At 50.7% G+C, this 23,991-nt stretch overlaps 1 protein-coding gene across 2 annotated transcripts in view; it reads left to right on the forward strand.

Annotated features, from left to right (window-relative positions):
• DERA (deoxyribose-phosphate aldolase) overlaps window positions 1-21,853 on the forward strand; it is a 52,059-nt gene extending 30,206 nt beyond the window's left edge. The window contains exons 4-9 of one of the 2 annotated variants that reach the window (XM_029597330.1): window positions 217-312; window positions 493-627; window positions 1,572-1,700; window positions 9,076-9,188; window positions 12,192-12,341; window positions 21,079-21,853. In XM_029597330.1, coding sequence (XP_029453190.1) covers window positions 217-312; window positions 493-627; window positions 1,572-1,700; window positions 9,076-9,188; window positions 12,192-12,341; window positions 21,079-21,135 — 680 coding nt within the window. In that variant the 3' untranslated portion in view covers window positions 21,136-21,853. The remainder of the gene's footprint in view (window positions 1-216; window positions 313-492; window positions 628-1,571; window positions 1,701-9,075; window positions 9,189-12,191; window positions 12,342-21,078) is intronic. The other variant, XM_029597331.1, reaches the window with a different exon arrangement.
• The last annotated feature ends 2,138 nt before the right edge of the window (window positions 21,854-23,991 follow it).

Below are 23,991 nucleotides of genomic sequence, written 5' to 3' on the forward strand. Positions count from 1 at the left end.
GACTGGTTTGTGGCCCTCGAGGACCGGAATCGCCCACCCCTGGCCCAGACGGTCGAATGAAGACAAAACGCTTAACGTCATTTTCGAAGAAACCTACAAAACTAAGTGCAGGGTTTGAAAATGCAGCTGCACGCTGGATGCAGCGGGGCGTAAAAACGTAACGTCCACAGCCGGTGGAGGTGCTCTCTGATCGGTGCGCGCCTGCTTTTCTTCCAGGCGTTACGGCCGGCGCTGTCTGCGTCTATCCGGCCCGAGTGCGCGACGCTGTGAAGGCTCTCGGGGCTGCAGGCTGCAACATCCCGGTAGCTTCAGGTACGGAGTTTTGATGCACTTTCCCCTGTGGTTAAAGCATCGGGGGGGGGCGGGCGGGGGAACGGAGGGGGAGCAGCTGCCGGGGCGTGGCTTACGCCAGCCCCGGCAGCTGCTCGTTGCGCCGGGAGAGGAGATGTCACCTCGGGGTGCTCAACAGAGGGACCCGCTCTGTCTCGACAGTGGCCACCGGATTCCCCGCAGGACAGACCCCCCTGAAAACCCGACTGGAGGAGGTCAGGCTGGCCGTGGAGGATGGGGCGGCCGAGGTCGATGTCGTTATCAACAGGACCTTGGCGCTGACGGGCCAGTGGGAAGGTAAAACCTGTCTCGGCAGCGCGGGGACCCTTCCCTTTCCGCGGCCGGATCCGGCCCAGGGAGGGAAGGCCTAGCGGCATCGGCAAAGGCAGAAAGGTTTCATGGGGCTCCCAGACCCCCCTCCCCCCAAACCGAGGACGCCTGAGGTAGGGGAGTGAGTGAGGGAGGGGCTGCCGTGCCCGCTCCCTGCTGTACATCCCCCCCCCACGATGGCAGGGGGCGCTGTAGGCAGGTGCAGAGAGTGGGGGGAAACCCGGGCATTAGCAGAGGTGCGGCGAGAGGGGCCTGGGCCTGAAGGTCGACAGCCATCGGGTGCCGCTGTGCTATAGGGAGGAGGGGGAGGAATGAGGAGAAATGCCAGGGGTGGAGAGGAGGGAAGAGAATGGGGGGACAGCAGAAAAGAAAGGCAAGGAGAAGAGCAGGAGATGCTGAAGAGGGGGAGGCAGCTGGAGGGAAGGCAAGAGAGAGAAAAGGGGAGGGAGGGGGAAGGTCGTGCAAGGGAGGAGAGGAGGCAGGACTCCCAGGGATAGGGTAGGGTTGCCAGCTTCCGAGAAATCCCCCCCCTGCCTCCCCACGTTCCCAGCATTTCAAATCCACACAAGGGCTAAACGTGTCCCCCCCCCTTCCCCACCAGCTCAGCAAACCCCAAGGGGCCCTTTCGTAAATTTGCAATTCCCTATGTCTTACAAAGTTTGGGGCCCCCTGGTGTCGGGGAGGATTCATTGCAGGTCAGGGCACATTTTATTGGGCTGATACATAAATTATGCTTTTTCTTTTTCTCCTGTTCCTCCCTTTTGCCGTTCCCGCCGATGTCCTTTGACCTGTGCAGGGAGGGGGGAGGGAGCATCGCGGGGGGGGGGTGTGTGTGTGTGACGGGGGGGACGCTGGATGCCAGCTTGTGATTCCTGCCCTGGGTCAGAGTGCTAAACGCGCTTCCTTCACAGCCCTGTACGACGAAATCTGCCAGTTCCACGAGGCCTGCGGCGAAGCCCACATGAAAACCATCCTAGGGACCGGAGACCTGGGCTCCCTGACCAACGTCTACAAGGCCAGCCTGGTGGCCATGATGGCAGGTAGCGTGCAAGCTCTTCCCCCCGCTTTCTGCTTTACCCCGCGAGAGGGGTCGCTGAGTAACTAAAGTCGTTCTCGATGCCTCAGGAGGTGCCTGAGCCGGTCCTGGTCTTGTTCCGTTGCCTGCATGGACCTGCTCTGGTTTCCCCTGTGCAGCGGGACGAGAGCAGGAGCCCTCTGGTAATCCCAGTGAAGACTGGAAGAATGGCGGCCCTTACACAGACAGGACGACGAGCAGCAGCCAGGATAGTTCCTGGCATCCGTAGGTATGGGGGGGGAGGGAAATTTAGGATCCAGGAGACAGTGAGAGTTCCCTGGTCTTTCATTTTACTGAGCCAGAACTCAATCCACAGGAAAAACTGAGCTTCAGATCTGAAATGTTAGGAGTTATTTGGAAAGGAATGGAAAATAAAACAGTGTATATCATAATACCTCTGGATATATCTATGATGTAGCTCTGCTCCTCTCATCCCTAAAATATAGACTGGAGCTGGAAAAGGTACAGAGAAGGGTGACCAAAATGATAAAGGGGATGGAACAATTCCCCTATGAGGAAAGGCTGAAGAGGTTAGGACTTTTCAGCTTGGAGAAGAGACGGCTGAGGGGGGATAGGATAGAGATTTATAAAATCATTGAGTAAGGTTAATGGGTAAATAGGGAATGGTTATTTACTCTTTCCAATGGTACTTGGACTAAGGGACATGCCATGAAGGAAATAGGTAGCACAATTAAAACAAATCAGAGAAATTATTTTTTTTTACTCGACGCACAATTAAAATGTGTAATTTGTTGCCAGAGGACGTGGCGATTAGCGTAGCTGGGTTTAAAATGGGGTTGGACAACCTGGAAGAAAATTGCATAAACCTTTATTAGCCACTGCTGCTCTCTGGGAGTGAGCAGTAAATAGTGCGTCTACTCTTTGGGATTTGCTGGGTCCTTGTGACCTGGACCTGCCACTGTCGGAGACAGGATGCTGGGCTTGATGGACCCTTGGTCTCAGCCAGCCCAGTAGTAGGAGCAGGAGGACTGGGGTCGTCTACCACTGAGGTGGTGACATTGGCACGAGTCTCTCAGCCGCTCTCCTCCCCGTCTCTGGCCGTGCTGAGAACCAGACTGTAGCTTGGAAAGAAAAGGGGGTTTTGAATTGCTTTAGCACAGCCCCTGCCGTTTGCCACAGAGGTCTGCTCCCGGTACAGCACGGGGAGGAGAGCGGGAGGTGGGATCAGGTCTGTGCATCCCTGGGTCAGAGCTGGGCCGCGCAGGAAGCCCTCCCGCAGCTTCGCTTGGTGACCCGCTCTCCCTTCTCGCACCTTGCTTCTCCCGGATTTAGCAGGTGGGATACCAGAGCCGGTTATCCGCCACTGAACGGTATTGCGGGCAGGGCTGTCGTGCACGCGAGACGCTCTTCCTGCCTTTGCTGTGCGATGACCCGGGCTTCCTTATTTGTTTGTTTCCTCAGTTTGTAGCCCGCCGATCGCCCAGTGTCAGCGGATCGCAGCCAGCGCACACAGTGCAGCACAAGCAAACCTCACGCAACGCAACCATTACCGCGCACCTCTTGAGGGGAAAAGCCCAAACGAAGCAATAACCTTCCCAGTAAAATGCGAGCCTCCCTGCTCTGCTTGCCCGGATCCGGTGCGCAGTTCTGTGGCTCTGGGGGCGAGGGCTTACTCCTGTCTACACGCATGTGACTTTACTCTCGGTCTGACGCCCCTCCGTGCAAACTCCATGAAAGCGTTAGCTATTCCCTCCCTGATGCGGGGGTGGTGCAGAAAGCTCTGAAGGCCTGACTCCTCTTTCCTTAATGCGGGAGGTTTAACGTCTGACTCGGAGGTGGAATGAAAGTGAGCGCGCGTCTCGGGGGCTGGTGCCGGCCTGTGCAGTCCAGAAGCCGCGCTGGCCAAGCACTGCCGCCTGAACTGTGAGTTCACTTTCATTCCCTCTCTGACCCAGGAGTCCAAGCAGAGCGCTGGGTGCCCGAGGTACTCTACTGCCCCTTACTCACCCCCCAGCTGAGGTCTCCCTTTAATTTTTATGCACTTGGATCAGGGTTTCTGGGCATCAGTCCTGTTGCATCCATGCTCATGGGCCAACGTAATAAGGCTGATTGCACGGTTCTGCTCGTGTGTCTGCGCATTTTCTGGTTTGTGTCAGGTTTGTTAACCTCGGATACATTAACATAACATTAACTTACCGTGTCAGGAGTTAACTCAGTTTTTACCATGTGGGTAAAGAAAGTATGAGAGACACAGGCCGGGTGTTTCCATTAGGCTGACTGGGCAGTTGCCGAGAGTGCCAACCATTAGGATCAGCAAAGAGCAGCCGTGTGGGGCTGCGAGCAGAGCCCATCCTCCTCGCAGCTGAGATTTGGAGATGGGGCTACAACCGGAGCCCATCCTGCCCTAGCAGAAGACAGAGAGAGAGGCTGGGGAGGCCCAGAATGAGACTGAGAGCCTATGTGAGTGAGCAAGAGATTGGAAGTATGTGTGTGTCTGTATGTGAGGGCACCTCTGTGCGTGTGTGTGTGTATGAGAGAGCGAGGGAGCGGAGCCTGTGTGTGTGCATGCATGGTCAAGACATAGAGTCTGTGTGTGGGGGTGAGAGAGCGAGACAGAAGGACCCTGTATGAGGATGTTTGTGAGAGAGAGGGAGCCTCTATGAGGGAGTGTGTATGTGTGAGAGAGGGAGGGAGCTTGTATGTGGATGTGTGTGAGTAAGAGGGATTGGGTGTATGAGGGAGCAAGGGTGCATGTGTGGTAAGAGAAGAGAGCCTGTCTGAAGGGGTTTGTGTGAGTGAGACAAGGAATCTGTGTGTATGTGTGAGAGAGGGAGCTTGTATGTGGATGTGTGTGAGTAAGAGGGATTGGGTGTATGAGGGAGCAAGGGTGCATGTGTGCTAAGAGAGAGCCTGTCTGAAGGGGGGTTTGTGTGAGTGAGACAAGGAATCTGTGTGTCTTTGAGAGAGAGAGAGGGGACCTGTCTGAGAGAATGAGGGTGGGTGTGGGATCAAAAGAGCATGTGTGTGTGTGTTTGGTAGTGTGCATGTGTGGGAGAGCCTGTGTGCTTGTGTGTGTGTGTATATGAGAAGGAGAAAGTTTGTTCACAACAATCCCCACTCCCCACCCCATCAGCTAATCCTCGACAACCTCAGGGCATCAGGAAATCAAACGTTCCCAGGAGGGGAGAGTAGTTGATTTTATATCCTTGTTAGATTTAATTATTGGGTGTTATTTGACACGTGTGCTGTTTTTCAATATTGTTTTGGAGGTTGGAACATTATTTTAAAATTTTGAGTTTTTAATTATTGGATATTCTATATATCAGCTGTTTTGAAATATTCTTTTCACTAGTATGCTTTTACTATTATTGATATTTTATATTTCTTGATTTTATTGTTTGATATTTTATGAAGAATGGCAGTGTTTCTCTTTTTCCCATTGTTGTGCTGCATCCAGAATCTAATGTCATGATTTCCTGTTCAGTTTTTGTCTACATATTTTTCATGTTTACCTTTTGGTCTCTCTATTCTGTATTTGGTGAGGTTGTGTCTGTGTGATGCATGCATGATTGGACTTGAGGAATTTTGTTAGCGGGGAGTTACTGTGTAGGGTTCTATGGGAACTAGACTTGCTCTGTTCTCTAATAGGAGGTGTACTGGTGTTTTAGGGCCTGGTTGCCTTTTCATGGGTGAGGTTGTAACCCTTTTGAGTGCTGGTACTTAGTGCTGTTTTGGTGTGGGGGGGCTTACTGTCTTGTAATTGTAATTCACTTTATTCTTGGCTTTGAGTGCCAAGCCTACACCCAACACGCGTTACAATAGCCCTAATACCGTATGGGCTCCAAGTGTCTTTTTTTTTTCTTTTTAGCAGGGTTTTCTGGTGGACATACAATAGGTATCTTTACATGCATTGCTGTAAGTGATATTTTTATCTTTGAATGTCGTTTTTCATGTAAAATCTGTTGTTATAAATGCGAGATTTTTACTTGTGTGGGGACCCAAGGTGGCAGGTTTGTCTTCGTTGCCTGATACCATTGCACCGGCCCGGGAGATGCTTAGCATACGCGCTTCTCTCACTTTTATTCCATCGGCGCCTCTGTGAAGGAGCTTCAGAGGACCTGCGTTATCTTTTCCACGGTTCTTCATTTTGAATTTTTTGGGGCATAACTTTCTAACTGCAGAGTGGAAATGTTAAACATTTTTTTACTGAGGTGTGGATAGATCTTTTCTTTTCTTTTCTGCCTTTATCTGCAGAGTAGCACAGAAGTGAATAAGGGGTGAACCCTGCGGGGAAAATCATGGAGCAGAGCTGCCCCCGCTGAAGCTTGCGCGCCGGGCGCTGCTCTCCCCAGCGGTGGGGATGGCACTTCCTCCTTCCCTGAAGCGCTGGGCCCTGACGCACCGTGGTTCCAGCGGGGAAAGGGTTTCTAAGGAACGGAGCTGATGTCTGAAACGGTTTCAAACCATCGGTCGTCGAGCCCGCGCGTCTCTCTCTCATCCGATTCAGCACGCGCTGGACGTCCACACCCCCCCCCCCGTGCAGGCGTTACCCCGCTGGTCGATAAGACGCCGAGCTCGGACATCGATCTGCCTCATTGATTGATTTATAAAGGAGACATCAATTTCTAGGAAGGCATCAAACTTCCCTTCATGGAGAGAGAGATTTCTACGGAATAGCTTGAGCCGTGGCGAGCAGACGTTATCTATTAATGAGTTCTCAAGACAGGGATATTATTAACTAACGTGGCGGGCATTGTGACGGATCCTGCAAGATTAACAGCCACTAACTTCTGGCAAGGTGATTGTGCTCTCTGTGCCGGGGGGAAGGCATTTAGCTCTCTAGGCCTTGTCACTGCCAAGGGACCATCGTTGACCAAGGCAGGGCCCAACGCTGGGAATGCAAGCGTTCGGGCCGTGTGTTCTGGCTCCAGGGTTGTCCTACAGCCGGGGGGACGGGACGGACGGGACCAGCCGTAGACTCTGTGCAGCCTCTGTTCTCGCCAAGTCAGGCAGGATACGAGTGATGATGGAGCTCGCATTCAAACCTGGCAATTAGCTAAAAGCAAATTTGGACTGGCATTCAGTCACTTTAAAGATAATTAGCAGTTGCAACGCTGCCGAGCGCTCTCCAGAGGCTCCTCCTAACAGGTGCTGTGGAATAATCGGCTTTCTGCATTGTCCCTGGACCCGCTCGAGCTGCTGGGGGGAAATGGGGGGGGGGACGGGACGGGACGTTTCTCTCTTGCTTTATGTGGGCGCTGGCTGGGAGCTCGACCGCACCAGCAGCCGCGGCAGTTTGGATCTAGTGACAAGCAAGTGTGCGGGCTGGGTTTTTGGAAAATGTTTAAAATAGGAGTTCTACCCGGGAGGTTTTCGGAGTAAAAAGAATGGAAGTCATTGGGTGCGATCCACCCACGACTGCGAGAGCGTGCGAGCTTTTACGTAGAAGCTTCCGGGCGCTGCCCTGGCGAGTATTGGAGCTGGGAGTCCTCACTAGTGTAAGCCACGTTAGCTCACATACAGATTACGCACTGGTGGCGTGCTCACACGTGTCGCGTGCTTTTCACAAGAGACTGGGATCTGAAGTGCCCCCCTCCCTCCCCAGTGCCCCTGTCCGTTCTGTGTAGGGTGACAGGTTTGGAAAGGGAGAGGCTCCCTCCAGAGTTTCTGTCACCGTGCCCTGCTGTGCATCCCAGGCTCCCCCTTGCTCTCGCACACGTTTGCCTTATCACAGAAGTCGCAGCGAAGCTGATGACGGGAGCACCGTGAAGCAGGAGAAAGCTTGGGGGTCTCTAGCTGCCGAAAAAAGTCGCCCGCCCCTGTGTTCGGGGGAAGAGCTCACCAGCGTAAGACCAGGATCCTTTCCAAAATCTCGGCGCGCCCCCTCCCAGCAGAGTCGCTCTGGAAATCGGAGGAAGGTGGACGACGGTAGTCGAGGACGCGGCTGCGCAGTCACAAGATGGAAGAAAGATTTCCTCGCCCCCCCCCCCCCCGTCTTCTCATTCTCAGGGCAGGGGCCCTGCCTCTCACCCTCTCCTCCTTCTTATAGACCGAAGGAGTTTGATGTCTGCCGTGAGCGAGTTCCCGCGGCTGCTTGCTCCCTACCTGGGGAGACCCGCTGAGCAAGGCCGCCTTACTTGAAATAAAAACCCAGAAACGCACCTCTCTGCCGTTTCTGGAGCAGAATGCCGAGCTGACGATACGTTTTGCTAATAATCGCAGCTTAAGCTGATTATTCTGGTAATGGCAGAAGATATTGTTCCGGGAAAGTGAAGGCACTGCTTACAAGAAGTGCTCATTTTTAATCTCTGCTTGTTTCGGCGACATCTGAATGAGATTTTGAAAATTGAATAATAATTTGATTCGTTAATCTTTTGAAGCTAGTAATTTTATTTTGCCCCCTTCGCAGTCTCTGAGGCTCACAAATGAATAGAAGCTTCATTACCACAGTCTGCACTTAATAACCATTATCCATTATCTTGTAATTAAGACTCCCTGTAACGAATCATGAGGACAATGCAAAAATACATAGTACATTTCTTTAATGAACTGGAAAATGTTCATCTTGTTCTCTTTAGTAATGAGTTGCTGAATAGTCATTAAATCCACTGGAGAATAGAAGGAGATGGATTTTGAAGACCGTCTTCAGTTTGTGGTTAATCTGTTAGAATTAAAATTTCATCTTCTATTTTTATCAACAGCTGATTAAAAGTCATTCTGTTTGGCCAAATTGATTAGAAAAACCATATACAAGGGCAGCTGTTGTTTAATGGGAGTTTTAATGAGACTTGTAATTACAGGATGTACAAAAGCTCCCGACCAGCTGAAAGGCGCAAAATGCATTGCTAAGGGAGGATGCGCCCCGATCGTCCGCCCCTCACACTGTGTGTCTGCACAGCTTGCCTTGTTTCACCAGTGCGCTGGGTACTGCTTGACCTTCCCTGTCCTCCTCTTACCGGTTCTTCAGTGAGAAACAGAAACCAACCTGTGTCAGGCCCGCCCCCTCCCCGCTCGGCGTCGCAGGAGCAGCTCTCCCGGGAAACAGCAGGCCTTGCCCCCGCTTCCACCTATTAAACGTCCGAAGCAGGAAACCGCTGGCTTGCTGGCAGCATCTCTTCCCTGCTACCAGGGAGGATTTAAAAGGCCTCGTTTTGTTGCCAGGAAGACTGCGGTGGAAGGTCGCGTAACCTCTTAGGGTGATGGGAGGAGGGGGTGAGCGCAGGGTCAGCAGAGCCCGCTCCTGGCCTTACCCCGTGGGGTGCGGGGAAGGGCTCCACGTGCCACCCTCCACCTCCTAGTCCTGCACATGACATTACAAGGAGCGGGTAAAACTTGAGAATATTTCCTTATGTGACCGGCCCTCTGCTTTCCTTCCCCAGGTTCTGATTTCATCAAAACTTCCACAGGGAAAGAAGCGGTGAATGCAATCTTCCCTGTGGCGTTGGTAATGGTGCGAGCCATCAGGGACTTCCACCAGAAAACTGGTATTAAGGTAGATATATATATATATATATTTATGTATTTTTAAATACCCCATGCATCTTCTTGGAAATGGAGATAATCCAGTTTAAGATACGGGCTTAACCCCCTATTACCAGAGATGGCTTTTCTGAGACACAGCGCAAGTGAATCACATGATTAAGATAAATGTTTAATTTTACTTTTCGCAGAATGAATTTCTGATCTTTTGTTAGCGGGAAGTGACTGTGAAGTGGGTGGGAGGGGACATCCCCATCCCCCTTGTTCCGAGTGGAGGTGCATGGACGGCTTCTTTTTAATGAGCAGACTGCTTTCTGCCGCGTCCTCGCTTAATAGAGAAGGGAAAAGTTGAAGCAGGAAGGCCAGGGCTGGCGAGTCGTGGGACTGAATGATGAGCTGTGGCTGGAGCAGGAGAAGCAGACTGCACGGTGGGAGCTTAATCCTGCCCGAGCGACGCTCGAGGACACACACACACACGTCGGTTTTCAGTGGGGGAAACCCCAGCTCCAGAGAGCGCTCTTACGTTGAGCAGGAGAAGGCGAATCCTCGGGGAGGTGAACTTATTAAGCACACCGAGGGAAGGCTGTGGGGAGGAGGCAGAGAGTTTCTGGAGCCGTGGGAAGTGGGTGCGGTGCGAGTTTTCGCCTTTTTGGCGGAAGCAGCCGGATGTGCTCCGTGGATGACGGAGGCGGAGACCTGGCTCTGGTCTTGGCTTCAGACGCTAGTTTTGTGGCACGGTCTATTGATGTGGGGGAAGGGCACCCCTTAGGGTAGACGGGGGGGGGGGGGGGGGGGGGGGGGGGCGCATTGGAAGTTTTGCCTTCATCCCTGTTAGCCTGGTTCTGGATTTCACCTCGGCCGCCTGACCCTGGGTGCTTTGACGGTCTGTGGAGAGGAAATGTCGCTTCTGATGCTCAGAGTGTCGTCCGCTTTACCTTCCAGGTGCAAGGCTGCGAGGTGAGCTTTAGGGTCACGATGTTTGATTTCACTGAAAGGGCACCTGAGACCGCTCGTATGACATGGAGGTCGGAGCTCCATTTAGGGGGACATTTGCTATCGGTGGTATCGTTGCTTCCCCAGTACACGACGGCCGAGGAAAGATTCAGAATCTGCAAAGTCCCCTGATGGAGTTAGCCTGATCCCATCTCATCTTCTCAGCGCCTCTGAAGTCAGGGATGGGGAAAATAGGTGTTCCCTGTATGTACCAGGATCGGTCCAGACCACTGGTTGTGTCTATCAGATGGAGTCAGAGAAAAAAAGCTGAAAAGGCACCTCCCATATACCCTGGTGTGGCACCTGCGATCCCTCAGTATTTCTCTGACTCCAGCAGAGGAGGGTGACAGACACTGCGGTCCTGATCCTTTAAAATAAAGAAAACAAGAAAAACAAAGCAAAGTAGAAATGATAAGACCTAATGGTGTTTGTTTCTGACAGTGGCTAAATCAAGTTTTCTTTCTGGAGGTGAAGCAGACTCGGTCCTCCCGAGGCTGCGGAGGCGGCACTCGCATCCCCTGGGTGTAGTCAAACCTCTGCGCGATGGCAAGGTCCTGTGGCTGGAGGGATCTGGAAGGATCCCCGGTGACGTGAAGGGGGGGAGGGCATGGGACAGAGGAAATAAACCCCCCGGGTATTTATGAACGAAGGCTGCTGCCGCCAGGTCCCTGTCCTGGTTCTGACCCGAGCCGGAGGAAACTGCTGGGCCCTCCTCTCCACCCCCTTCGGTTAATAGCGCCTCTCGTTTAGGGAAGAATTTGGAAAAACCTGTAGGCACACCTGGGGTTTTTGGAAATCCCCCCCAGGGGCTGTGCGCAATCCCGTTTCCCGTTTCCATGCAGACTCCCGGTTCTGAAAGGTTTTGCGCGCACCCTGCCCAGGCGTAAATGTGCCCCCGCCTTGCATGGGCCTTTCTAAAGTGCAGGAGCGTGAAGGAGCTCTAGCAGCACCGCCCCCGTGGGCGCCGGCGTGACGCGAAACGTGGACGCCGGCCTCCTTTAGCTGCCCCAGACCCTAGCAGGTCAAGCTAACCGGGATATTCAGCGGGAAACTTGCCCTGGGTGACTATTGTCTCCTGGCCGGGCAGTGCCCCGGCTAAATTTAACCCCCCGCCCCTGAACCCCCCTCTCTTATATCCCGGTAACTTTTATCCGTTCAGCAGGGCTGGAAAGTGAAACCTCGGGGTTTCTCCAGCTTAAGCCCCGACCTTTCAATATTGACCTCCTGGTGTTTATGATGATGACGATTTGACAAATATTTATTTTTAGGCGTCCATGAAGCTTGTATAGAAACTGGGGGCGAGCCGGGAAATGTGATCCTGTGTTGCGGTGACGAGCCCCCATCCGTTATCTGTGCGTCTGCATGTCGGCAGGGTATCGCCGGCAAAGTCCCTGGTGTGATCAGGGCGCGCTGGAGAAGGGGCAGAACGGCGAAGCTTTGCTCCGACTTCAGTGCCTATTAGAGTCTTCGTCTTGAGAGAGGGTGGGAACGTAGCCACCGCGGAGGAGGATGGACTTCACGCCCCCACGGGACCATCCTGACGGGCAGCAGGGATGCTCCCGTGGAGGTGGGCAGTGTGGTACTGAGGGGGGACTTGAGTGCAGCCTCCAAGGGGCTCCGCAGGGTCCCATTGTCTGTACCAGACTGGAGCTCTGAGAGTCGGGTCCGGCGAGGATGTGTCGTCCTCTCCTCTGATAGCCGGCCGCCGAAAAAAGGTTCAAAGGCACAATGCAAGTCACAGCGGGCTGCATTTTCAGAGCGGCTCCGTTGGGATCTTGTGACATCCCGCCTGCTGGTCCCTGTGAGACCCGCGAAGGGATCGCCAGCCCTGTGTTCCCATGGAAGGCTTGCAGCGACGGCCTGGTGAGGTGACGAATCTGCAAGCAGCCGCAGCGTCGTGCGCACTCCGGCGCAGCAGCCTGACGATGGTCGGGGACAGCGCCGTGGTCTGAGACACCTCTGTCCAGGAGAAAGCAGGAACACGGCTGACTCTGTTCCCTTATTCCTTTTTTTGTCGTTCTAGGTTGGATTTAAGCCGGCCGGAGGCATTCGCAGTGCAAAGGAGGCTCTGGCCTGGCTCTCGCTGATGAAGGAAGAGCTTGGATGCGAGTGGCTGAAGCCGGAGCTCTTTCGCCTGGGAGCCAGCGCCTTGCTGGGAGATATCGAGAGACAGGTTGGTTATAAACGCGTTCAGCCTGGAAGAGGTTCTGTAATAGAGGGAGCCTCACAGGTCCTGTCTTCAGAAAGCAGAGTTCTTGCACTAAACCCGTGCAGTGAATGCTCTGCTCCAGAAAGGATTAGAAGTAGCATTAAACAGAAGCTCCTGCTTTTAATGTTTTCCAGGCTGCAACACTTTCTTTCAAGTCAAAATACGCACAAATTCTATAACCTTCGTAGACCAAATAGTGACGCATTTAATGCACTCCTAAACACGCTGCACGGTTCCCATCTCGCGTCCGTTAAGGTTTTGCCTTCGTAATTAGAATGTCAACATTTTAAAATGCCCAAATCCCGTAGAAAGGCATCCTGGGATTACAGAGAAACAGAGGAATGCAGTTTGCAATGTGTTGTGGTGATTTGATTTGAGGATACAAAGGTAGGCACGAACGACCTTATTTACTGGGGGGTTTTCCCCGTTGCCTATTTATTCCTTACAAATTGATAAAAACCAGTCACAAATGCATTGCTTGAGGGAGCGCGATGTGCAGTTAGACCAAACGTTTCTCTTACGGTCTGCAGGCAGCTACACCTGTCTGTCAGTCTGTTGATATCTGCAAAAGCCGTCTCCCTAGGGCAGTGTTGGGAAGATGATGCCGTGAGCCGTCTACGTAAGCTTGCATCATATTTTTTGAATTCCTGTAAGGGTGTCCTGGGTAGGTGCCCAGTTAGAGAGGCAAGAAACCACATAACTGCTGCTTTTTTTTTTAAATGAAGCTGGGCATCACGTTTGAAGTTAATGAAAGGCGAAAAGGCACAGGGCTGCCCTCAGCTGCATTGCATGACTCCAGCTACGCAAGCATCAGATGCTGGCATGGAAAAAAAGAAACTGCAAGAGTCTGGAAACTTTAAGCGAGGTGTTAACCTTTTGTGAGTGACATAAAGGAAGGATTGTTGGGAAGGTTTGTCTTTTTATCCATGATTCCAAAATCAGTAACAGGGTGAACAGCCAGGAAGGAGTGAAGAACAAGAGGAGGGTTCCAGCAAAGCTCGAGGAATGGTCTAGGGTCTGGCAGCTAAGATTTAATGCTAGAAATACAGAGTAATGCATTCAGGATGCACAGAAACCCAAGGGAGAGGTGCAGTATTGGAGGTGAAATTCTTCTAAGCACAAAGGAAGAACGGGATCTGGGGGTGATTGTATCTGATGATCTTAAGGAGGCCAAACAGGTGAATAAAGCGATGGTAAAAGCCAGAAAGATGCTTGGCTGCACAGGGAGAGGAAGGGTCAGCAGAGAAAGGGAGGTGACCCTGCCCCTGTCCAGGTCCCTGGTGAGACCTCACTGGGAATACTGAGTACAGTTCTGGAGACCCCACCTTCCAGATGATATAAACAGGATGGGAGACGCTCCAGAGGGGGCTACTAAAATGGGCAGTGGTCTTCCTTCTAAAGCACACGGGGATAGACTTAAAGATCTAAACATGTACACCCTGGAGGAAAGGCGAGATAGGGGAGATATGTGGACATTCAAATATCTCCAAGGTTTCCATGCACGGGAGGTGTCTTTTACAATGGAAAGGAGGATCTAGAACGAGAGGTCATGAGATGAGGGTGACGGGGGGTAGACTCAGGAGTAATCTTAGGAAATATTTCTGTACAGAGAGAGTGGTGGATGCATGGAGTGGCCTCCCAGTGGAGGTGGTGGAGACAAACCAGTATCTGAATTCAGGTAGCATGGGACAAATACAGAGGATCTTTAAGGAAGTGATGCTGAACTGGTCAGCTGATGATTTGAGACCTGAAGCTTGGGCAGGGAAGAGGATTTTACAGGTGGGCCAGGAGGCCTAACAGGGTGAACCTTAGTGTAGAACTATATCCACTTCATGCAGATCGGGACCGACAACCTCATCTGATTTATTTATTTAAGGTTTTTCTATACTGACATTTGTTAGATACATCACATCGGTTTACATTATAACATAAACAGCAGCAACAATTGCTTTTACAGGGAACGTAAGAATTTAACTAATAGTGTTGAGGCTATAGGGTAAGACTGGGAGAATATGTCAGGCATGCGGCAGTGCTATCGACCCCAGCTGATCTCTGGCTTTCCCCCCACTTCTTCACAACTAAAGATCCTCTCTGCCCTTATCCGAGGCTGCTTGAATTCTGTTACTGTGTTTGGCTCCACCACCTCCACTGGACGGCCATAAGAGGTGCAATGCTAGGTCAGACCAAGGTCCATCAACCCAGCATCCTCTCTCCGACAACGCTGAATAATTTTGTTTCACCTGCAGATTTATTCACCTCTTGTCGTTCCCTTTTCTAGATCATTTATGAGTGTGTTAAATAGCACAGGTCCCAGTCCCTGTGGCACTCTCCTCGCAACCTTTCTCCATTCAGAAAACAGATTATTTAGGCCTAGCTTCTGTTTCCAGCCTTTTAACCGAAGGATTCAGAGTCCGATCCCATCACTTTTTATATTCCTGAGGAGTTTCTCATATGAGACTTTATTTCTGCCTTCTGAAATATCAGCCGGATCACCTTCATGTACATTTATACCTTCAAAAAAACTCTAAAAGATTTGTAAGACCAGAATTTCCCTTGCTTAAAAACATGTCGACTCTCCCCCATTAACCCAGGCCTATCTATAGGGCCAATGTTTTGTTTTTAAGAATAGATTCTACCATTTTGCCCATCACCAACGTCAGGCTCACTGGTCTATAATTTCCTGGATCCCTTCTGGAGCCCTTTTTAAAGAACGGTGCTAATTGGCCAGTGTTCAGTCTTCATGGCTATATTAAATGATAGGTTACAGATTTGCAATTTCATGTTTTAGTTCTTTGAGGAATCTGAAGTGATTGCCATCTGGTCCTAGTGATTTGTTATTCTTTAGTTTGTCAAGTTTGATCTGTTACATCCTCCTTTATCGCACAGATCTGTTTAATTTGCTCAAAATCATCACCCCCCAAGAATGTTTCAGGTGTGGGTCTGTCCCCAACGTCCTCAGTAAAGAGTGAGGCAAAGAATTAATTCTGTTCTTCTGCTATTTGCCGACCTCCTTCAGCACCCTTATACCCCTCGGTCATCTGGCGGCCCGGCTGGCTCCCTCACAGGCGTTTTGCTTGAAATGTACTTGAAAAAGTGGTTATTTTTACATCACAGAGATCATGTGATGCTGACTGCATCCAAACCTCTGATTTCCTTACCAAAGTAAGAGTCAAATTTGAAATCTGTTAATAGCTGAAATACAAATCCAATTTATTCAGCTAAACCTCTTGGTTGCCAAGAATCCAAAGATTACTTACGTTACATATCTGCGGGATCAATCTTTCCTACTGATGCACAAACCCCTGTAAAGCTGACTGGGCTTTATCTTTAAAAAAACAAACAACAAAAAAAAAGGAATGGAAAAGCCTTGTAGATTAGAAAGTAGAGAGATTTGACCGGATGAATATTTAGAGATGAGTGTCTTACCCAAAACCTTGCGTCTGCTTCAGGCATTTCCTGGAATGTGATTAAAAATCCAGGCCGTGTAGACTTTGCGTTGCTGAAGGGGCCTCCCTCACTCCCCGAGTCCCTAACTTCATGCATTGTGCAGTCAGAGATGGCAGGGGGCAAAGCACAAGCAGGTCCTGGTGTTTCAGTCATTACCCAAAACCTCTAAATTAGCGGGGGCAGGGAGAGAGAGGTCTTGGAGTCACCACATGTTCGTTTTGCCACGGCTTATGAAAGAGGTGAAACCAATTCAACCACCATCTTGTCCTCGCTCGCATCTGCGTTCCCAGCGTTTTCCTGCCCCCGTTAGGAGAGAATCCAGGTTTTCCACTCAGGATTTTGTAAACACGTCAGAAGCCGAAAATTCAGTAGGTGGGACAATTAATATGTCATAAAGATCCTTTTGAAAAGATTAAAATTCACCGTGAGCTCCCAGCGAGAGCATTATTGCAGCTTCGCATTCATCATTTTCTTTTTAACACCCTTATTTTGACTAAAGAGACAGACCTGTGACAAACTGTGAAAAGATTTTTCACAACGGAGTCAGTGAAGCGATTCTCTTTCTATTGTGCCCGCTCTAACAATGCACGGCAGTTCTCGCGCCTGGGAAGGAAGCTGCCTGTGCGTGTTAAACTCTCTGAAGATCGCGAGCAGTATTTTCCTCTTCCTTCTTCCTCTCTGAAGATGCGGTGTGGTGTTCTGCTAAATGCCCGTCCTGATGCCTGCCGCCTGTCGGAAGCGGTGACTCCTTCGTGCGTGCGCTGCCTGAATGCTGTGCATAGAAACATAGAAACACAGAAATGACGGCAGAAGAAGACCAAACGGCCCATCCAGTCTGCCCAGCAAGCTTCACACATCTTTTCTCTCATACTTATCTGTTTCTCTTAGCTCTTGGTTCTATTTCCCTTCCATCCCCACCTTTAATGTAGAGAGCAGTGATGGAGCTGCATCCAAGTGAAATATCTAGCTTGATTAGTTAGGGGTAGTAGGGGCAGTAACCGCCGCAATAAGCAAGCTACACCCATGCTTATTTGTTTTACCCAGACTATGTTATACAGCCCTTATTGGTTGTTTTTCTTCTCCCCTGCCGTTGAAGCAGGGAACTATGCTGGATATGCGTGAAGTATCAGGTTTTTTTTTCTCCCCTGCCATTGAAGCAGAGAGCTATGCTGGAAATGGGTGATGTATCAGTCTTCTCCCATGCCGTTGAAGCAGAGAGCCATGCTGGATATGCATCGAAAGTGAAGTATCAGGCACATTTGGTTTGGGGTAGTAACCGCCGTGACAAGCCAGCTACTCCCCGCTTTGTGAGTGCGAACCCTTTTTTCTTCTCCCCTGCCGTTGAAGCAGAGAGCTCTGCTCGATGTGTGAAGTATAAGTTTTTTTCTCCCCTGCCGTTGAAGCAGAGAACTTTGCTGTATATGCATTGAAAGTGAAGTATCAGGCCCATTTGGTTTGGGGTAGTAACCGCCGTAACAAGCCAGCTACTCCCCGCTTTGTGAGTGCGAACCCTTTTTTCTTCTCCCCTGCCGTTGAAGCAGAGAACTTTGCTGTATATGCATTGAAAGTGAAGTATCAGGCTTATTTGATTTGGGGTAGTAACCGCCGTAACAAGCCAGCTACTCCCCGCTTTGTGAGTGCGAACCCTTTTTTCTTCTCCCCTGCCGTTGAAGCAGAGAACTATGCTGTATATGCATTGAAAGTGAAGTATCAGGCTTATTTGGTTTGGGGTAGTAACCGCCGTAACAAGCCAGCTACTCCCCTCTTTGTGAGTGCAAATCCTTTTTTCCACGTTTCCTCTTGCCATTGAAGCTTAGAGCGATGTTGGAGTCACAGTAAGCATGTGTACGTTTATTGAATAAGGGTATTGTCTCCAGGCAGTAGCCATCATTCTGGCGAGTGCAGGGAGGCTAAGGAGCCTCTTCAGTAGAGCTGGACCCGCACATTAAGGGTCTTGGTGCGTGCAGAGGGGAGCGGTCTGTGCAGTGCAGCCGCAACAGATCGGCAGCGGGGCAGACCGTGAGGGGGCCTTCCAGGATTAGCACGGCTAGGGGGAGGATCGGGGCTCGGAGGCCCATTTTTCTTGGTGCCAGGCAGGTGTGTGTGTGTGTGAGGGGACCTTGCACATTGTGGTAGAGTGAAAGCGGGACCGGTTAGCGTGGGGGGATTTCAGGAGGTGATTAGTGAGCCTGGTAGATTTTGTTTTGTTGCCAGGCGTGTGTTACAGCTGCGGCCATGTTGGTGTGGCAGAAACTTACAGGCAGTTTTATGTGGGTAAGAAGCAACTTCTCCGTATAAAGGGGGATCTGAAAATCCCTTGCTTTAATGGGGCTGAAAGCGTGCCCTCACAATAAGTGCACTTTGGTCAGGAGAGGGAACGAGTGTGCGCAGCTTGCGTTTTCAGTTGCATGAAACACATGTCCGCAGAGTGAGCAGCTGCTCCACCCATGGCAAGTGTGAAAGTGACAGCACACGCGCTCTTTCGATTTGAATGGCGGGGCAACATCCGAGAGTAGAAAGTCTCTGCGGACTTTGTTCTAAATTGCTCCGAACGTGCAGCTGGTGAAACGTGGATTCCATCTTAAGTGCTGTTTCCCTTCCACATTACATTTTTACCGTCTCACTCGTTAAGATTTTTAGCACAGGTTTTATTGTATAGGCCCTGTGGTGAAACAGAGGTTTTGCATGCTCTGTGGTTTATTGTTCTGCCTGTGACCCTTTTCCCCCAGCGAGCTCATTTCCTGTCTGCAGGTGGTGTTTGACCTCTGCACTGTCGTTCAAACAGAGGCTTTGGAAGGTGGCTTGATCAGCATACACATCCCAGCAGCCCTGAGTGCACGCAACACTGAAACACCCTGCAGTGCCATTGGCCATAAAGCCGTTAGTATTGTGTGCCCTGATTGGCCCTGGAGACAGAGAACTTGCCCTGAGGGTTCTGAAACTCTCCAGTCTTGCCCGGGAGAACAGAGGGATCAGAGCTCTGTGCTGAGGACCTGTTCAGCCTTTTTCCTGACCTCCCCAGGCACTAACCAAGTAGTGAAAAGCGTTTAGCTAGTTTCTACTGTTTAATCCTTGTTGTTTTACCTGTTTCTGTTTGTAGTTTAAATCTTCCATCCGTGCACTGTTCTTACTTTTTCTTAATAAACTTATTAGTTTGTTAGCTCTGCCTCTCTTGGACTGACTATCGATCCCGGTATTGTCTGTGTATTTGGTCTGTGGTGTGACCCTTGGTGGTGAGGGGTCTGAGTGTCCCTAGAAACCACCAGGACATAGATTGCGGGCGGGGAAGTTGCCCAGAGGCAGGCAGGAGGTTGCCAGTGTAAGAGATGTTGTGCAGGTGCAGGGGGACCTGGGCAGGACCCTCCGAGTGGCCATAGGGTTACCCTGAACGGGTGTTAGGGGTGGCACTGAAGCCTTACATGAAAGGTCTCAAAAAGTAACCTTAGGATCATGAGTGTTTTTAGTGCTTAGAACATCAGTGAACAATTCAGGAGAGGAGCTGCAACCTGAGTCTAAGACGCTTCTCTGCCCCTGACACCCTCCTCCTCCTCCTCCTCGGGCAAGTCACTTTGTTCCCCTTTGTCTCTGGGACTCAGCTGAAAACCACACTTGCTTCAGAACCTGACCTTCTTAGTCAACAAATAACACCCTCCCCCCCCCCCCCCAATATATATTGTTTAAAATAAAATCACATTTCTTTTGAATGCTTTATTCTGGAGAGCTCATTGGAGAAAAATTCATGGAATAGGAGGCGATGTCCTTTTGTGGATTACAAACTGGTTAAAAGACAGGAAACAGTAGGATTAAATGGTCAATTTTCTCAGTGGAAAAGGGTAAACAGTGGAGGGCCTCAGGGATCTGTACTTGGACTGGTGCTTTTTAATATATTTATAAATGATCTGGAAAGGAATATGACGAGTGAGGTTATCAAATTTGTGGATGATACAAAATTGTTCAGAGTAGTTAAATCACAAGCAGACTGTGATACATTACAGGAGGACCTTGTGAGACTGGAAGATTGGGCATCCAAATGGCAGATGAAATTTAATGTGGACAAGTGCAAGGTGATGCATATAGGGAAAAATAACCCTTGCTGTAGTTACACAATGTTGGGTTCCATATTAGGAGCTACCACCCAGGAAAGAGATCTAGGCATCATAGTGGATAATACTTTAAAATCGTCGGCTCAGTGTGCTGCAGCAGTCAAAAAAGCAAACAGAATGTTAGGAATTATTAGGAAGGGAATGGTTAATAGAACGGAAAATGTCATAATGCCTCTGTATCGCTCCATGGTGAGACCGCACCTTGAATACTGTGTACAATTCTGGTCGCCACATCTCAAAAACGATATAGTTGCGATGGAGAAGGTACAGAGAAGGGCAACCAAAATGATAAAGGGGATGGAACAGCTCCCCTATGAGGAAAGACTGAAGAGGTTAGGGCTGTTCAGCTTGAAGAAGAGAAGGCTGAGGGGGGATATGATAGAGGTCTTTAAGATCATGAGAAGTCTTGAACGAGTAGATGTGACTCGGTTATTTACACTTTCAAATAATAGAAGGACTAGGGGGCATTCCATGAAGTTAGCAAGTAGCACATTTAAGACTAATCGGAGAAAGTTCTTTTTCACTCAACGCACAATAAAGCTCTGGAATTTGTTGCCAGAGGATGTGGTTAGTGCAGTTAGTGTAGCTGGGTTCAAAAAAGGATTGGATAAGTTCTTGGAGGAGAAGTCCATTAATGGCTATTTATCAAGTTTACTTAGGGAATAGCCACTGCTAATAATGGCATCAGTAGCATGGGATCTTCTTAGTGTTTGGGTAATTGCCAGGTTCTTGTGGCCAGGTTTGGCCTCTGTTGGAAACAGGATGCTGGGCTTGATGGACCCTTGTTCTGACCCAGCATGGCAATTTCTTATGGACTTCATGGTGACTGAAAGCTTGACAGCCAGTAATGCTGTGTAGTGCTGGTTAGGAACTCCTGTCCAGTGGGGACTTGATCACTAACTCACATCGCTGCTTTCAAATCCAACTTTTGAGGGTTGTGACATCTGTTAAAGGACAATCAAAAGATGTGATGTTTGTGAAGTTTCCGACCTCGCAGGCCTCTTCTTCTTATGTGACTGTGCAACTTTCAAATCTGGAAAGTGTTGTAGCGTGGCAGTTCCACAGCAGGAACCAGCGTTACTAAGGAAGCTTAAGCCACGCAGTTTTAAGGTGGAATAAACTTTAATACACAAAGCCTTCTTTTCTTCCAGCTTTATCATCACGTGACTGGGAGATATGCAGCTCACCATGACCTACCTATGGCGTGAAAAACCCAAGATCCAACGGAAGCACGGAAGAGTGGCAAGAAGCCAGCTGCAGCCTGTCGTCTTTCTGGAAAGAGGCAAAAAAGATCTACAATTACTATTACTATTTGTAAGAGAGGCACTCTTCTCAAAATAAGAGAGAGAGAGGAGCACAGCGTGAAGCTGGGTGAGGCTGAAACATGGACTACGACGCCTTTCCTAAGATAGGGAATGTCAGAAGATGGATGCCTCCAGAATTACTGTAATAAATCTGTTTTTTTTTTAAAGTAAAACGCTGTAGCTGTAACATTTTATTGGTGTAGTAAAGTACAGCAGAAGGTTGCCTGTCATGGAATGGGCGCATCCTGTGCTGTAAATGTGTGCAGTAATGACTGCGTCCTATGCTCATAGCCAGTTAGCAAACCCTGGGGTTATTAGCTTGCCCCGTTTTTCCAGGAAAGGCTGACTCAATCCTGGCTTAGCCCCATTGCGTGCATGGTTGTAAAACCAGGCCTGGATCAGCCTGTTCCAAAAATTGGAAGCTGCTGTTGACCCTGGAAAGCTCCACCACTCAGACTAAAACATGACAGCAAATAAAAATGCATTTCCAATTGTCATCTCGGCTATGATATGTCAGAGCTGTGGTGAAGAAATCAGCATGAAGGTGGCGTTGCTTTACTTGTCAAAATCTAAATTATATCTTTCAATGTCTGGAAAGGTATTCGGCGTCCTCTCATTTGTTTGTGATAGAACAGGATTCTTGGTTACAATCCATAATGTTCAGTTCATGCTCTGAAAATGAGATTTCATTGAAAGTAGCTTAAAAACATAATTTAGTAATGTTTTCATATAGAACAAATGCTAAAAAAAAATAAAAATCTCAGCGGCGTAAAACTCATCTTCATCTCTGTGTGGTATTCTCTATGATGGAGGCAATGGTAATAAGACAGCAGCGGTGGCAGCGGCAGCACGTGGCACCTCTCAGAGGCAGTGAAAAGGGGCTGTCCCAGGGGCGGTGGCAGCGGCAGCACGTGGCACCTCTCAGAGGCAGTGAAAAGGGGCTGTCCCAGGGGTGGCAGCAGCAGCAGCAGCACGTGGCACCTCTCAGAGGCAGTGAAAAGGGGCTGTCCCAGGGGTGGCAGGAGCAGCACATGGCACCTCTCAGAGGCAGTGAAAAGGGGCTGTCCCAGGGGTGGCAGGAGCAGCACATGGCACCTCTCAGAGGCAGTGAAAAGGGGCTGTCCCAGGGGTGGCAGCGGCAGCACGTGGCACCTCTCAGAGGCAGTGAAAAGGGGCTGGTCCATGGGTGGCAGGAGCAGCACGTGGCACCTCTCAGAGGCAGTGAAAAGGGGCTGTCCCAGGGGTGGCAGCAGCACGTGGCACCTCTCAGAGGCAGTGAAAAGGGGCTGTCCCAGGGGTGGCAGGAGCAGCACGTGGCACCTCTCAGAGGCAGTGAAAAGGGGCTGTCCCAGGGGTGGCAGCAGCAGCAGCACGTGGCACCTCTCAGAGGCAGTGAAAAGGGGCTGTCCCAGGGGTGGCAGGAGCAGCACGTGGCACCTCTCAGAGGCAGTGAAAAGGGGCTGTCCCAGGGGTAGCAGCAGCAGCACGTGGCACCTCTCAGAGGCAGTGAAAAGGGGCTGTCCCAGGGGTGGCAGGAGCAGCACATGGCACCTCTCAGAGGCAGTGAAAAGGGGCTGTCCCAGGGGTGGCAGGAGCAGCACATGGCACCTCTCAGAGGCAGTGAAAAGGGGCTGTCCCAGGGGTGGCAGGAGCAGCACATGGCACCTCTCAGAGGCAGTGAAAAGGGGCTGGCCCAGGTGGAGGCAGCGGCAGCAGCAGGTGGTGACTTGCAGAGGCAGTGAAAAAGGGGTGGCAGCAGCACGTGGTGTATTGCAGAAGCAGTGAAAAGGGGCTGTCCCAGGGGTGGCAGAGGCAGCACGTGGCACCTCTCAGAGGCAGTGAAAAGGGGCTGTCCCAGGGGTGGCAGGAGCAGCACGTGGCACCTCTCAGAGGCAGTGAAAAGGGGCTGTCCCAGGGGTGGCAGAGGCAGTGAAAAGGGGCTGTCCCAGGGGTGGCAGAGGCAGCACGTGGCACCTCTCAGAGGCAGTGAAAAGGGGCTGGTCCAGGGGTGGCAGCAGCAGCACGTGGCACCTCTCAGAGGCGGTGAAAAGGGGTTGTCCCAGGGGTGGCAGGAGCAGCACGTGGCACCTCTCAGAGGCAGTGAAAAGGGGCTGTCCCAGGGGTGGCAGAGGCAGTGAAAAGGGGCTGTCCCAGGGGTGGCAGAGGCAGCACGTGGCACCTCTCAGAGGCAGTGAAAAGGGGCTGGTCCAGGGGTGGCAGCAGCAGCACGTGGCACCTCTCAGAGGCAGTGAAAAGGGGCTGTCCCAGGGGTGGCAGAGGCAGTGAAAAGGGGCTGTCCCAGGGGTGGCAGGAGCAGCAAGTGGCACCTCTCAGAGGCAGTGAAAAGGGGCTGGTCCAGGGGTGGCAGCAGCAGCACGTGGCACCTCTCAGAGGCGGTGAAAAGGGGGTGGCAGCAGCACGTAGTGTCTTGCAGAGGCAGTGAAAAGGGGCTGCCCAGGGGTGGCAGGAGAAGTACGTGGCACCTCTCAGAGGCAGTGAAAAGGGGCTGGTCCAGATGAAGTCGTCAGAGGATCATGGGTGCAGAGGGTCACACAAGACCACAGTTAAAATTTAGTTAGAAGAAGACTTAGAAGAGAAAAGGAAAACATCAATCAGGGAATATTTTGAGAGGGGTAAAATGGGAAATGTAATAAATTTGGCAATCTTCAACTAACTAACCACAATGTTAGAGGAACCTGTCATTCACACTTTCTTGATGTAAGCAATCTCCAAAATATTAACATGGGGGTTAGTTAGTTG

Source organism: Rhinatrema bivittatum, chromosome 4 (genome assembly GCF_901001135.1).
Source record: "Rhinatrema bivittatum chromosome 4, aRhiBiv1.1, whole genome shotgun sequence".
Taxonomy (NCBI): Eukaryota; Metazoa; Chordata; class Amphibia; order Gymnophiona; family Rhinatrematidae; genus Rhinatrema; species Rhinatrema bivittatum.